General features: G+C 55.2%; 1 protein-coding gene across 6 annotated transcripts in view; it reads right to left on the minus strand.

Annotated features, from left to right (window-relative positions):
• Nucleotides 1–7,036: 7,036 nt before the first annotated feature.
• Nucleotides 7,037–14,244, minus strand: part of FCRL5 (Fc receptor like 5) — a 42,890-nt gene continuing 35,682 nt past the window's right edge. For 3 of the 6 annotated variants that reach the window (XM_074318520.2, XM_074318521.2, XM_088799703.1), the window contains 7 exons: nucleotides 13,542–13,820; nucleotides 13,007–13,123; nucleotides 12,411–12,438; nucleotides 11,408–11,490; nucleotides 11,157–11,225; nucleotides 10,014–10,045; nucleotides 7,037–9,941 (listed from right to left, as the gene is read on the minus strand). In XM_074318520.2, coding sequence (XP_074174621.2) covers nucleotides 9,852–9,941; nucleotides 10,014–10,045; nucleotides 11,157–11,225; nucleotides 11,408–11,490; nucleotides 12,411–12,438; nucleotides 13,007–13,123; nucleotides 13,542–13,820 — 698 coding nt within the window. In that variant the 3' untranslated portion in view covers nucleotides 7,037–9,851. The remainder of the gene's footprint in view (nucleotides 9,942–10,013; nucleotides 10,046–11,156; nucleotides 11,226–11,407; nucleotides 11,491–12,410; nucleotides 12,439–13,006; nucleotides 13,124–13,541; nucleotides 13,821–14,244) is intronic. The other 3 variants (XM_088799700.1, XM_088799702.1, XM_088799701.1) reach the window with 3 other exon arrangements.

A 14,244-nucleotide genomic window follows, 5' to 3' on the forward strand; every position in this document is an offset into this window, starting at 1 on the left:
CCTCTCAGGGCAGCAGTGACCCCACATGGTGACTCTGGGCCTTGAGAAGCCACACTGGGGGGTGGGGGGGATGGGGAGGCGGCCAGGCCTGTCCCAGAGAGGCCTCTCGCCTCATTCTCACGGCCCAGGCAGAGGAACCAAGGCCTGTCTGTGGCTACAGCCCAGCCCCGCTGCGTCCCCAAGGCCACCCTTGTCCAACCACAGCCGCTTCCCCTGTGCTCAGTGCGTCACAAATGGCCAGACCTGCAAAGGCTGGAGGCCTGACAAGTCTCAGCCGGTCTCCCAGCTGCGCTGGGACTGTCACCGCCCAAGCTGGAGGCTGGTGCCCCTGCCTCACCCCTGGGCATGCACACTGCTCCTCGGGTCCCCATCTGGCTTCCACAAGGTTTTCTCCTCTTAGTTCCAAGCCTCCTGTCAGTCACGCCAACCACTGGCCCCTTGAACCTGGAGAAGCCCCAGGAGGGGAACCTGCTCCTGCCCCGGCCTGGGCTCAGCTCCGGGCAGGGTCCTTTGGCTGGTGTCATCTGCGGGTGACATCGGCCTTTGTGTGGGACTTCCTCCTCACAAGGCCCCCTCTCAGCTGCTGGCTGCTGGCCGGGTCTCAGCATTTCTCACCCAGCACAACCGCTCCCCACCCGGCTCAGACCTCATGTCCCACCGCCCCCACCACAGGGGGAGGGCGGGCTCTGTGGGTCCCTGTGAGACACCCTGATGGGGGCAGAAGGGGAGGGAGAGCCCACCCTCAGGCTGGTGCAAGTACAGGGCTGTCACCTGACAGTGGGCGTCCTGTGGTCTCACGCTAGTCCCGGTGCTGCCTGTGCGGGCGCTGGGGTGTCACACATGCTCTCCAACAAGACAAGCCACTTTCAGCTAAACTCCACGTGGCAGCTGGGACTGGTTTCTACTCAGCAAATAGTTACTGAGCACACCTGTGCCTGGGCACCCACAGGGACTTCCTCTCCCAGCCGGTCACCACCTGCTGCCACTGAGCCCGAGGCGTCTGCACAGCAGCATGTCACCCAGCACCTCACCCTGTGACACTGGGCCCCCGTTGGGCACATTTCCAGCACTGCTCAGGGAGCTAAATAGCCCTAGACCCTCCCCCGTCAGAGGCAGAGTCTGAGCCTCAGTGATTCCAATCTGAGAACTAAACGCAGAGCAGGCGACTCATGGAGATCTGACCCCCCCCAATGCTGACAAGCAGGCTCTATTGAGTAGAATGTCAGTGACTCATTGTCACAAAGTCTGAGGACAGGTGTCAACCAGGGACCCATGGCACCTCCTTCCTGTCTACAAGGTCTCACCAAACAACAGGGGGCTTGCTGGGCACAGATCTCACTGGACAGAGAGGGCGCTATCTCCCCCTCACTCCGGGACTTCCTCACATTTCCTAACCCAACTGGAAGCACGTCTGTGGTGGCAGGTGGCTGTGACTCGGTCCTTCCAACGAGGACAGTGTGGAAAGGGAGCAAGGAACGCACAGCAGACCAGCCTGACCAGCAGTCCTCCAGCCAGGTGCCAGAGTCAGCACCAACCGTGATATCCTGCCATCGTACGGCCCTTTGGTGTGACAATAAGCGCGCTTTCTTCCATGTTTGTCCTCCCCCCAAACCCCCAACCCCCATCTACTCACAAGGGAAACGTCAGACAAATCCCGACAGAGGGATGTTCTACAAAACACCCGACGAGGGCTCTTCAAAGCTGTCATGACCACAGGGAAAGTCTGGGAAACCGTCACAGGCCAGAGGAGACGTGACGACCAAATGTACAGTGGTGTCCTGGGTGAGATTCTGGACCAGAAAGGACGTGCGGCAAAAGTGAAGCCATGTGACTACAGCATTGACGTTCCTTACAACATATCGACGTTGGCCCATTAACTGCAGCAAATGCTAAAGGTGTCAGATGTGGAAACAGCGGAAGCTGCATGTGGGGCGGATGGGAACTCTGCTATCTTCACAGTTAGTTTCTAAACCCAAATCTCGTGAAACATAAACTTAAGCTTTTTTATAGTGTTACCATTCCTGAGCTCTGTGCCTTCTGAAAGACGTGTAGGCGTGTGCACGAGGCCTGGAATGACCTATGTGCCTGTCCCCGTGTGCACAGGACCACCTGTCTCCAAATGAACTGGTTCCCTCTGCCGGAGCCTTGACCGTGGACCTGGACTGTGTGGGTTCTGTCCCCAGGTCTGGTCCCAGCTGCTTACTCAACATCCATTCAGCCGATACTTCCTGAGCCCACCTGGGTGCCAGGCACGAGCCAGAGGCTCATAACGCAGGGCGGAAGCAGCGTCCGTGTTCCCTGCCCACGTGGAGTCCACGGCACAGACGTTAAACAAGGACACGTTAACGGGAAGGGAAAGTGCAGGGTGGGCAGAGGGGCACATTTAAGGGCAGGGATGGCCTCCTTCTCTGAGGAAGGGTGTAGGGGAGAGTACTTGATGAGCACCTACTGTGTGCTAAAAGCCCACTGTGTGCTAAGAGCTGACTGAGAGGGGATGTGCGGTCTCACGGACAGCACCTTGGAGCAGGCAGACAGCAGACAAGGAACAGGCCTTTGCAACATGAGCTCATGTGTGATGAGTACTGGGAAGACCCTAAAGGCAGGGCAAAGGGACAGCACGTGACGAGTGATGGGCCGATGGGCTGATGGGCTGAGGGGGTGAGGGGGTGAGGGGGTTAGGGCCAAGGTGTGGGGGGCTGGGGAAGCAGCTGTTTTTGGTAGAACAGTAAGCCAGCCTCTGCCAGGAAGTGGCTTCTGAGTAGAAACTGGAATGCAGTGGAGAGTGAGCCCTGCAAAGCTCTGGGGGGAGGGTCCGTGGGGGGCACAACAGAACAAATGGGGGGGAGTACCTTGGGGGTCCTAGCAGGACAAAGGGGGAGGGTCTCTGTGGGGTGGGCAGAGCAGGAAAAGGCTCCCAGCTGGAGCAAGCCGGACCGGAAGACAGCTCTCCCTCCAACTGAAAAGTTGGCATTCTCGTTAGTGTGTGCTGTGAGTTTAGCAATCACACACATTCATATCGCCTCTCTACTGTCAGGATGGGACATCCCATCACCCTGAGAGCTCTCTGTGTCCCCTCGTGGTTACCCCCCCCCGCCCCGGGGTTGTGTGCTGGCCCTGTGGTCTTGCCTCACGGAACCTCATTACAATGGACTGGTGCAGGCTGGAGTGTTCCAGGCTCCCTGCACTTGGCATGTTGCCTTGAGGAGCACTCGTGCTGCATGTATCAGCCATTTGCTTTTCTTTGCATTGCTGAGCGGGGTTCCGTCGTGTGGAACGCGTCCATTTTGTTTATCTAATTCCCTGTTAAAGAATATTTGGGTTGGGCAGCTGGCTGGCTCTGTTGGTTAGAGCGCAGTGCTCATAACACCAAGGTCCCCAATTCGAGTCCCACATGGGAGAGCTGTGCCCTCCACAACTAGATTGAAAACAACTACTTGACTTGGAACTGATGGGTCCTGGAAAAATACACGGCTGCCCGATAAAGAAATAAATATAAAAATAAAGAATCTTTTTCCCCCCTAGTTTTTGGTGACTCTAGACACAGCTGCTGAAAACACCCACGTGCAGACTTTGTGTGAATGGGACTTTCCATGTCACCTGGGTCAACAGCAGGGGTGGGATGCTGGGCCGTGCGCCTTGCTTTGCGGGAACCCGCCGAGAGGAGGAACAGAGCTGAGAAGCTGCAGTCCTAGACTGTACCAGGACCGCTGGGCCGGTGCTGTCATCCCGACAGGGTGGGGGGTGACAGAGTGGGTAGGACGAGGGGGGACCCAGCCCCGGTAGGAAAGTCCCTGGTGCAGCTCCTACGTGGGTCAGGCCCCTTGCAGCTGCCCCCACTTAGGGCGCCGATGCCTCACTGGGCCAGGACTCCAGGCTCACACCTGCCCTAAATCAAAGGGGTGAGTTGTTAGAAGCTGGGGGGCGGGTGGCAGGGAGAGAGAGAGAACCACCCCACTCATCAGAATGTGCACCTTCCTTCTCAGGGCCATAGCAATGGGCTCAGACACCCTCAGGAGCAAGAAGGGAGCATGAGGCACAGCAGCTGGGAGAATGAGGTGCTGGAGAGGAAGAGGGGGAGACCATTACCAGACAGATAAAACCCCTGCACAGCGTAAGGAGGGCCTGCTCCCCTCCCTTGGCTCAGCCCGTCCAGGTCTCGGAAGTGCACTCACTTTGACTAACAAACTCCTTGCTCTCCTACGCTGCACAAACTGTCTCCTGACTGAATTTTCTCCTTCAGGAAGACCAAAGCGAGGTACCACGTCATTCCCGGTAAGAAGGCCTCTTTCCAGGTGAGGGTACTAAACCCACCTGGCGAGGCAGCTTGCCCGAGGTCCAGGTAGACCCCGGGCGTTGAGGCTCGTCCTCTCCAGGTACCTGGGCTTCTGCGCCCACTGGCTCGTCCGCCCCGCCCGCCGGCCGCCTCTGCTTTCCCAGCCTCCCCCAGCGCAGGTCACTGCACACCCCGCCTCTCGGACGCAGTTTCTCCATCAGGACGCTTTCCCGATGTCCCCGCCCCGGCTGCTCATCACCGCCCCAATCAGCGGAGGCCGCCCATGTGTGTGCCACTGCCGCCTGTGCCCTGGATGCCAGTTCTGGCGCTGGCAGAGCCACTGGTCCCCACCGCTGCCCCTCCTGGCCCGCTCCCCGGAATGCCAAGGCCGGGAGGAGGCAGGCGCAGCGCCCCCAGGTGGTTATTGGGTATCCCGCTTCCAGGCCTGCACCAGCCTGGGGGCCCGGTGACACCTAGTGGTCACTGGTTAGAACTGCGGCTTTTGTTGGCGTTTCCAAGGACTTTCTCTCCTGCACTAGCATGAGATGCCTACTGCAGAGACGCCTTCCCGTGTACAGGACGAGTGCTTGTTCCTAAAAATCCAAACCGTAGATAAAAGCACACGATGAAGTTTCTCTTTCCTAGTGCTGCGGGTTACTCCTGCAATTAACAATGTCTGTTCTCAGGCATCTGGTATTCCCACACTTGCTCCTCCAATCGCTCCACTCCGCTCACATCGGAAAGAATACCCATGATTTCCACCATTTACTCCTGGAGCATCGTTTCGGGGACCAATAAAGGCAAACAAAAAGCGATACAAACTGTCATGAACTCAGCACCTCACCTGCTTCTGAGAACATGTGTTCACGGAAAGGGCATTTCCTTCAACACCGGACCCAGTCAAGCAGGTCGGATTATTTTTCCTGATTTGCAGGTGGGGTAACCAGAACTTGCGGAGACTAGACAGAGGGCGGTGGAGGCCACGCAGGAGCCGGCCTCTGACTCCTCTCAGGTGCGCTTCTGCTTCTCCACAGGTGCCCCTGTTCAAACAGGACTGGCGACCTTGGAGGCCCATCAAGGACACTTGGTGATGTGATAAGAGCATGGATCTTGGTTCTGGGCAGTTCTAGCTCCAACTTATGACTGTGTGGCCTGGGTGAATTACTTACTCTCTCTAAGCTTCAGTTTCCTGTAAAAGGGACAGTAATAGATACTTCTGGCAGAGGCTTATTGTGAGAATTACAGAACATGATTTATGTAAGATGCCTGCACTTACTGATTCTTCAATCAACAATAGCTATTCTCAGGAGCCAGGCCTCTGCCAAGTGGGAGGGATTGGTCAGAGGGCATAGGAGGAGGGGAAGACATCGAGGCTGGCTAGTTGAAGAAGTTGTTCAATTAGGAGACACAACAGGTCAACCAGATGTCCAAGAGAAAGGCAGACCTTGATGAGGGACTGACGACAAAACAAAAAGAGAAAATAGGTGTAACCTTGGAATGGTTGGCACCATTTTAACTGTGAAAGTGTGGGAGGCCAGGCACCTCTCTTTGAGGAGACCCCCACAAGCACACAGCTCTTCCCTGTCAAAATTCTGACTCAACTGAGAAACAAAGTGAAACGGTTTAGGGAGCCAACTGTGATGATTAATTGTATGTATCGATTTGACTGGGTCACAGAGTCCCAGGCATTAGACATTCTGGGTGTGTCTGTGAGGCTGTTTCTGGATTTGAATTGGTCAACTGAGTAAAGCAGATTACCCTCCCCAATGTGGTGGGCCTCATCTAATCAGTTGAAGACCTGCTAGAACCAAAAAGACAGACTCTCCCACAAGTAACAGGGAATTCTTCCTGCCCGACTGGCTTCAAGTTGGGATATCAGTCTTCTTCCTGCCTTGCATTCAAACTGAAATATTGGCTCTTCTTGGGTTTTGAACCTGCTGGCGTTGGCACTGGAACTGCTCCCTCAGCTGCTCTGGGTCTCCAGTCTGTCAAATGCAGGCCCTGGGACTTGTCAGCCTCCACAATCCCATATAATTGCTTTTGATGACTCCCTATCATCTCTCTCTCTCTCTCTCTCTCTCTCTCTCTCTCTCTCTCTCCATCCATCCGTCCATCCATCCATCATCTACCATACTATCTATCTATCTATCCATCTGTCTATCTATCTATCTATCTATCTATCTATCTATCTATCTATCTATCTATCTATCCATCTGTCTGTCTATCATCTATCTGATACACACACATACACACTTTTGGTTCTGTTTCTCTGGAGGACCCTGGCTCATACAATGATCAGCAGAGCTGAGGTGTGAGCGCCGAATGGGCTGGCTAACTGCCTGCTGGGGAAATCCCAGTCCCAGAGCAGACACACCATCTAGGTCGCAGGCGTACACTGGTCCTGGGTAGAGAGGATGGAGAAAGAAGAATCCCTGTGCTTAGAACTTGGCAAATGTAGACTCGCTGATGAAGGTGGCTCAACCAATGGCCATCACCCACCAGTGAGAGAACACGGGGGCGTTCAGGGCAAATGCTAATGTGCTTAGGTGGTTGTCCAGTCCGCTGGGTCCACCCATTACGCGTGTGGCCAATCAGGGGTGTGGTCAGCAGAAAGAATATCTACACAGATCCCTCCTATAGGAAGCTGCTTGCTCGAACCCAACAGTCATGTGTGTGCTGCCTCCTGTGAGCCCTGCTGGGCACTGGGGTTTGGTCCCTACACAGCGCTGAAATGATCAGAACAATGAACCAATGAGAGTCCACTCCAGGTCACACCGCACCTGCTCTGGTACCAGGCCCAGTTTATTTCATCCGTATTTTCTAGCAGTCCATCAGAAGTTCTGCAGTGAGATCCAACGACATCATTACGTGCCAACACAAAGGTTCTCCAATGTTGAAAACAAACCGCATTCCATTATGACATCCTCCGGGAAGAATTACAAAGATGAAATCCCCAAGGAAATTAGAATAAAATATGCTACATCAAACTCCAGGCATGCCATCGACATCTTGTTTTGCTCTATCCTTGGCTAGGTGTGTCTCAGTGCCCGAGCCATGTGGGGTTTGTTCTATTCCTTATCCCTAATTGTTTCTAAAATTTGTCCTACGGCTTTTTCTAGAATCCAGGATCCAGTCAAGATTTCTGTTTGGTGGTCCTGGCGCTTCAGGCGCTCTTAGTCTCACTGCCCTTCTGTTTTTATCTTTCTTGACATCGGGTCAGGAGGGTCCCCGTTCTTTGATCCGTTTGTCTCCTCAGGAAGGTTCTGGGTCAGCTTTGACATGAGCACCCCTGGGATGTGACTGGGCTCCCTGCTGCACCAGAGAGCACACAGTGTCCGTGTCCCCATGACTTGAGATGCTCCTTTGCTCACTACATCAAGCATCTCTCCACCATCAGAAAGCTACGTTTCCCCCTTTGATTGACAGTACTGGGATGGTGATGCAGTGAGATCCCTTGTTGCCTAGCAACCTCTTACCCAGCAGTTTGAGCCCCCGTGGGGATCTTTGCCCGAGTCAATGACTGACCACCAGCAAAGTGCTGACTCCCTCATGTCACCATTCCTCCTGCATTTATTATCTGCTGTCTTCTGTGAACAAGAGCTTTTTCCTGCTCTTTCTTTTGGGACTAATTATCTCATGGATTATTTTAAAATTTGATGTGTTCCAGCTTATTACTACTAATACTCTTTCATGCTCAAAGCATCCCAACTTTAACTAGTAGATGATGTATCTTATGTTTGCTATAGACGGAATGTTTGTTCCCCCCCAAATACAGGTGTTGACAGCTAATCTCTGAATGTGATGGGATCAGGAGGTGGGGGCCTGTGGGAGGTGATGAGGTCAGGTGTCCTCACAAAGGGGACACACACCCCAGGACACTGCCTTGTCCCTTCCGCCATGTGAAGGCAGACACTGAATCTGCCAGCGCCTTAACCTTGGACTTCCCAGCTTCCAGAAGTGCAAGAAATAAAGTCCCATGTTTATTAGCCACCCAGCCGATGGTGTCTGGACTACAGCAGCCTGAGTAGCTAGAGACACTGTTTAAAAGAATCGGAGGGGTAATGGGCCACGGTAGACTACTGTAGCACTAGCCCTCCACTCACTGCTTTAAAAACAGGCCAATTCCAAGCTGCGAAAGCACTTACCATGGAGCCCAGAGCCCAGCCTCGCCAGAGGGACTGGTGTGTGAATCCTGGAGGGAGACGGAAGAGATCGCTTCTATGTCACTGTCGCCAGAATGACATCAACCTTTCTGTCTGTCTGGAGTCTGTAATTTTTACTCAAGTGAAAGAAATCCTCTAGCACGAGGTTTCCTTTGACACCACGTGCTTACTGTCCTGGGGACGGGGTGGCTCTCCCCCTAGAAGGTGGCTTTCTTTGTTTGCATGGAGGAATTTCAGAATGTTCTCTTTTGGGCCAGGGGCTTCTGCCATCTCGGAGCTGTTTGGCCACGTGGCCTCCCTCAAAACCTGTGGACAGGTTTTTTTCCTTTAGTCCTGAGCTACTCCTGCTGTTGTCATCTGTTGATTTGCAGTTTAGCCTACAATCCAGCCCCGAGAGCACTCTGCCCCTGGTTCAACTTTGTGGGTGTCTCACCCCGCTGGCTCCGGCGGCAGCACAGGCTCATGGCTGCTGTCTGGTTTCCTTTCTGGAAGGCTGAGCTGAGGGCGGGTGGGCAGACCCAGCCCTGCCTCTCCCGGCAAGGCCCTGACGGACACCTAACAGCCTGGCAGATTCTCTGACACATGTGGGAATAAGCTGTCTTGCACCGAGAGTGGAAATATTGCCCGGATCCCGACAGGTGAAAGGCCTTTAATGGAAAGATCTTTTCTGTGGTTGAATCTTTGCCGCAGCCACAGCTGCTCAGCAAAGTCATGACTATTGAAGAAAAAGTGGGCACTCTGTCAAGGTCACTGGCATCGCTGACACCCTCGACCCTCACTCGTGCTGAGGCCGCGAGCCGGGCATCGGGCTGTTGGGTTGCCCGTGGTCACCATTTGGCGGGTACTCTCCGTGGCCTGAGGCCTATGGAAGCTGCTGTTTTAGGTCTGGTTTCCTAAGACAGCCTGAGGCAACCCTGTGCGCTGACACCTGTGGGGGAGTAGAGTTGGGGTGGGGGCTGGGAAGGCCGGCGAACACTTTCGAGGGTGTGCTCAGGGCGGGCAGAACTCTGCCATAGGCTGGTGCTTGCTGTCTTGGCCAGTCCTCAGCGAGGCCGCATAGAGCTTTTGCAGCTCTGAACAGTGCAAGGCGGGGTGCGTGGAGAGGGGAAACAGAGCAAAGTCACCACTGGCTCCAACATCCCGTTGTTGAGGTCAACTTCCCTGCAGCCCGACCTTCAGCCTGACCTTCAGCTCAACCAACTGACCAGGGAGTGATGGGTCCTGGGTTAGAGCAACACGCCATCAGACAAAGGATCACGAGGGCAGGGCTGTAACTGGGCAAATAGGCCAGGGGCCTGCAGGGCCCGTGTCAGACAGCACACAGGCCCCAGGGTGTGGCCCACAGCAGTGTCAGTCTCCCTCAAAGGTGCTTTGGGGTGCAGAGGCTGGAGCAGCAGTTGGGGAGCTGTGTGGACTCATCTGTGAGGAGCCGAGGAGGCTGAGCGCTGGGGCCTGGAGCCTGGGGTGGAAGTCACCTTCACCTGGGAGTAGATGACAGAGGAATCCTGGGGAAAGAACACATAGGTGAGGGCAGAGCTGGGGCTGCAGCGGGAGGGCACACAGGTCATGGGACTCACCTTGTCCTCGGGAAGCCTGGCAGTGGTGCCCGCTGTGGAAAGAAGAGCAGCGTTCAGTTGTGAGGGGCCCAGAGCCCCCTTCTTGCCACGGAGCTGTGGCCCGGCCCTGCCAGCCTGGCGGGGAGGGGCCAGCATTCCTAGGCCCTCTGCCCCACAGCTGTCACCCACGCCCTCAGCGTCACACTTGTTCCCACACCCCGCTCCTGGGGCTCTTAGAACAAAGCAATCTACCCTCTGTCTTGTTAGTGCTTTGAGCACTGACTCACGGGACGTGCTATGGAGAGGCAGACATGGGACATGCTATGGAGAGCAAGCTGCAGACCCAGGCCACCCCAGACTGAGCCCCGGGTCGGCTGTGCCACCTGTGTGTTCTGTGGGACACCAAGTCTCCCCGAACGACACCAGGAAGCAGAGCTAGGCCCAGAGTCTGGACTATGCAGACAGATCTTCTGTGATTTACTAGATGTGTGACCTCAGGCCAGTCATTAAGGGCCTCTCTGCCTCAGTTTCCTCATCTGTAAAATGGGGACCATAACAATACTCACCTCAGAGGGGGGTGTAGGTGTGAATGAGTCATATGCTTTGGGGGGCTACTGGGCCAAGAATGGGGTACAAACACAGTTCATGTGACAAGAGTTATCAGACAACCAGAGAGGGAAGCAGGATGGCTAAAATCACACAGCACTTTCTACCGAGCAGAGTTAGAAGGTCTGCCCTGAGGGCTGTGTTTCCCTTTGTGGCTCCTAAGGAAGCCAGGCTGGGCTCCTGCTGTGAGTGAGGATGGGGACACAGCCAGAGGGTGTAACACACGGGCTGTTTAGTCCCACCAAGCCTGCATCCTCTGTCACAGCAGCAACAGCAAGGCAGAAGGCAGGTAGGGAACGACAGCCCCGTGTCATTTTACAGACGGGGCCCTGCGGCTCGGAGGGGTTAAGTGACTGCCTCATTTTATACCGAGGCCATCTGCGGACAGTGGAGACAGCCTGCTGGGCTTGGGTGAGCCCGCGATCGGTGGGGCACAGGCTAAGCAGCCCAGTGACCCGGGAGGGGTGGCGCTGTGTCTGATGGCCCAGACCTGACAAGCTGTGGCTCTGAGCTGCGCAGGGCAGTTGGCTGTGCAAGTGGAGGGGCCCCAGCTCTTACCGGCGCGTTTGTTTCTGCCCTGGACGCGGCAGACTTCCGAGTACACCACGTCTCCTCGTTTAGGATTTACTTAGAAAAAAGGTGAAGTTGGAGAGGACTGTGAGGTTCCTGCCTCTTGTCTGAGCTCCCAACCCCTCCCCATGGGGGCTTGTTCCCTGGAGGGACTGCAGCCTCCGGGCTGCGGCACTGTCCCTTCCCTTCCCAGGCCACCCCCGGGGGCCCTGCCCAAGGAGGGGGGTCCTGGGTCCTACCATTGCTGTACACTGGCTGCATTTCTAGCCAGGCTGGCACGTTGTGGTAGGTGGGCTCTTGGGGGTCCGAGTGAGAAGAGCTGCTAGGAGACAGAAACACTGATGTCCCCCAGGGACCCTGCAAAGGGGCTGTAACGAGTCTACCACAGGGTGACAGCCAAGCTGGGACGCGTAGTGGATGAGGATGTAACAACTGGCCTATTGTTATGAACGATTCTACTAATGACACATTGATACCATCTGTGTTTGCAGACTTCGTGGTCGCCCTGTGTGTACCAGGCCCTGAACTAGTGCTTGTATCAATATTCAGTTGGTTCTACTGTTCTCCCTATTTTATAGATGAAGGTACGGAGGTTCCAAGAGGCGAGGTGTGCAGGTCGAAAGGGAACAAGCCACGCTTCCAACCTGGCTCCAAAGCCTCCACTCTGCAGGCAGTCAGCGTCTGAGAGAGACCAGGAATCGGAAAGGCTCAGGGGCTCTTGGAGGTTCCTGTGCTGCCACCCAGCTTGCCTGGGGCTCGGTGGTGACCCAGCTGAGCCCGCGTGGCAGCCCTTCCTCACAGGGACCACCCCTGGCAGAGAGCGCTCTCTGGTGGCCCAGCTGTGTGACGGCACCTTCTCGGCGGTCCTCACAACAGGTGTTGCTTAGGTTGGCCAAGTCCAGAGCTTTCCAGGCTGATCTAGCTGAGGTCAAGGCCATGTCAGGACACAAATGGGTTCAGTGGTCACAGTGGGCACTCAGACAAGCAAGGCAACGATGGCACAAGGATGGCGATTGTACATAAAAAGCAGCACCTCACGCAAGAAGGAGGCCACGGTGAGGTGGCAGGAAAGAAAGTCCTGGGACCTGCCTCACTCTGTCCCCTGGAGGGGACAATGTGGAACGGGCACAACCCATCTCACAACACACAGCAGGAACTGCTCTCAGCAGTCACCGGGCTTACTTCCCCTCTCTGCCCCGCAGGCCTCTCGTGAGCCACACGGGCACACAGCCCAGCTCTTACCTGGAGGCGTCACAGGCAGGCCTCCCTCCTGCAAGGGAGAGAAGAGGGCGTTACAGGAGCCACTGCCCTGCAGTGGGACTCTTCTTAGCTATGCCCGAGGGACGCGGCGGATTGGGCCACAACGACCGGCCCTGGGACGGACACTGGCTTCCCAAGGGGTGTTGTTACAATGTGAAAGGGACCCCCATCCACGACCCTTTAACCTGGAGTTTGTAAAGAACAACTGCTTACGGCTACCAGGAGGAAAACAGACTTGATCAGCTGTGAAGACACTTTAAAAAGTCACTAGCTTATCAACCCCATCTGCTTCCTGTTTCCACTCCTGCCTTGCAGCCGTTCTCCCCCTCTTCCCGCTCCCGGGGGTCTTGTAGGCGAGACACTGCAGCTTATGATGTTGGGTCAAGCACATCACATCAAGGGGTTTGCCACCCAGCGGGGCTGTTTGGTAAAGACAAATCCTGGGGGACCCAGAGGCGGAGGGGGGCCTGTGGGATTATGGGGGGAGCTGTAGAGAGCTCAGAGGTTGTTACCAAGGCAGCATGAGCCCCAGGAAATGGAGGTGGGAAGGGTCAGCAGAGGTCAGCAGGGTCACCCACCTGCTCTTCCCGGGAGCCAGTAATAGAACAGCAGCACCACCGCCGCCAGACCCACCAGGCTGAGCAGCACCCCAGTGACGCCTGTGGCGACATGGCCGCCTCTGCTCCCTGTCAGCCCTGAGGGGGAAACCCTGCGCGTGAGCCAGAGGGACAGGCTTGTGGTCCAAACCACCCTGACCCCTGGTGCTCAGGCCTGTGCATGGAGAGAGGACGAGTCCAGGGACTGGACGGCCGAGCCGCTATGGCACAGGAAACGGGCCCCTCCGCGAGGAAGCTCACGCCTGTGGCCGAGGCCAGGCTGGGGGTCAGGTGGACAGTGGGCAGTTAGAGCAGCAGCCATTGTTGGACACTGAGTCCACTGAGCCCCTGGACCCACTCCCACTCAAGCACTGTCACTTCAGAAAGTGATTTTGAGAACCCCGCTTTGGGTGCCAGTCTCCGAGAAACCCTGTCCTGCCTAGGCACTGTGAGGATTGTCACAGCGTCCTTGCAGGAAATATTTGTCCTCACAGTGGCCTGGGCATAGGGAACTCACCTGTGATGGAAAGTGTCACCACCTCACTGAGCTGGGCCCCCAGCCCATTGTCAGCCTCACAGGAGTAGTTTCCGGAATGTTCTGCAGTCAGAGACAGGTTGAAGGACACTCCTCCTCCAGAGGGGGCTGAGTTGTTCCCCAGGGTGACACCGTCGTGATAAAAGCGGTACAGGATGGGGGGAGAACCTGTCTGGGCCTCACAGTGCAGCTCCACTGTGTCCCCCACCAGGGCCTGGGCCCTGGGCGCCCTGAGGGTGAGGACGGGCCGAGTCGCTGGAACTGAGGAGACAAAAATCAATAGATGTTCCTACTTTTAACATATTGATGGACAAATAGCTTTCAGTGCACAGAAATATCCAACAGAAAAGTGTGAAAATGGCCTGAACCACCGAAAACTTCAAATAGCCAATAAATATATAAAAAGATTATCTCTTCATTACTAATTAAATACATACAACTGAAAACACCCTCAGATGATCAAAGCTTAAAACAACTAAGTACAGCATAGGGAATAGAGTCAATAACACTATAATAACTATATATTGTGTCAGGTGGGTACTAGACTTATGGGGGAATCACTTTGTAAGTTATATGAATGTCTAACCCGCTATGCTGTACAGATGAAACTAATATAATGTTGTATGCCAACCATGATTGAAAAATTAAAAAATGCAAAAAAAGAAAAGACTGCTAATACTGATGA

The sequence above is a fragment of the Rhinolophus sinicus genome, chromosome 7 (assembly GCF_057876585.1).
Source record: "Rhinolophus sinicus isolate RSI-liver-muscle chromosome 7, RSI-T2T, whole genome shotgun sequence".
Taxonomy (NCBI): domain Eukaryota; kingdom Metazoa; phylum Chordata; class Mammalia; order Chiroptera; family Rhinolophidae; genus Rhinolophus; species Rhinolophus sinicus.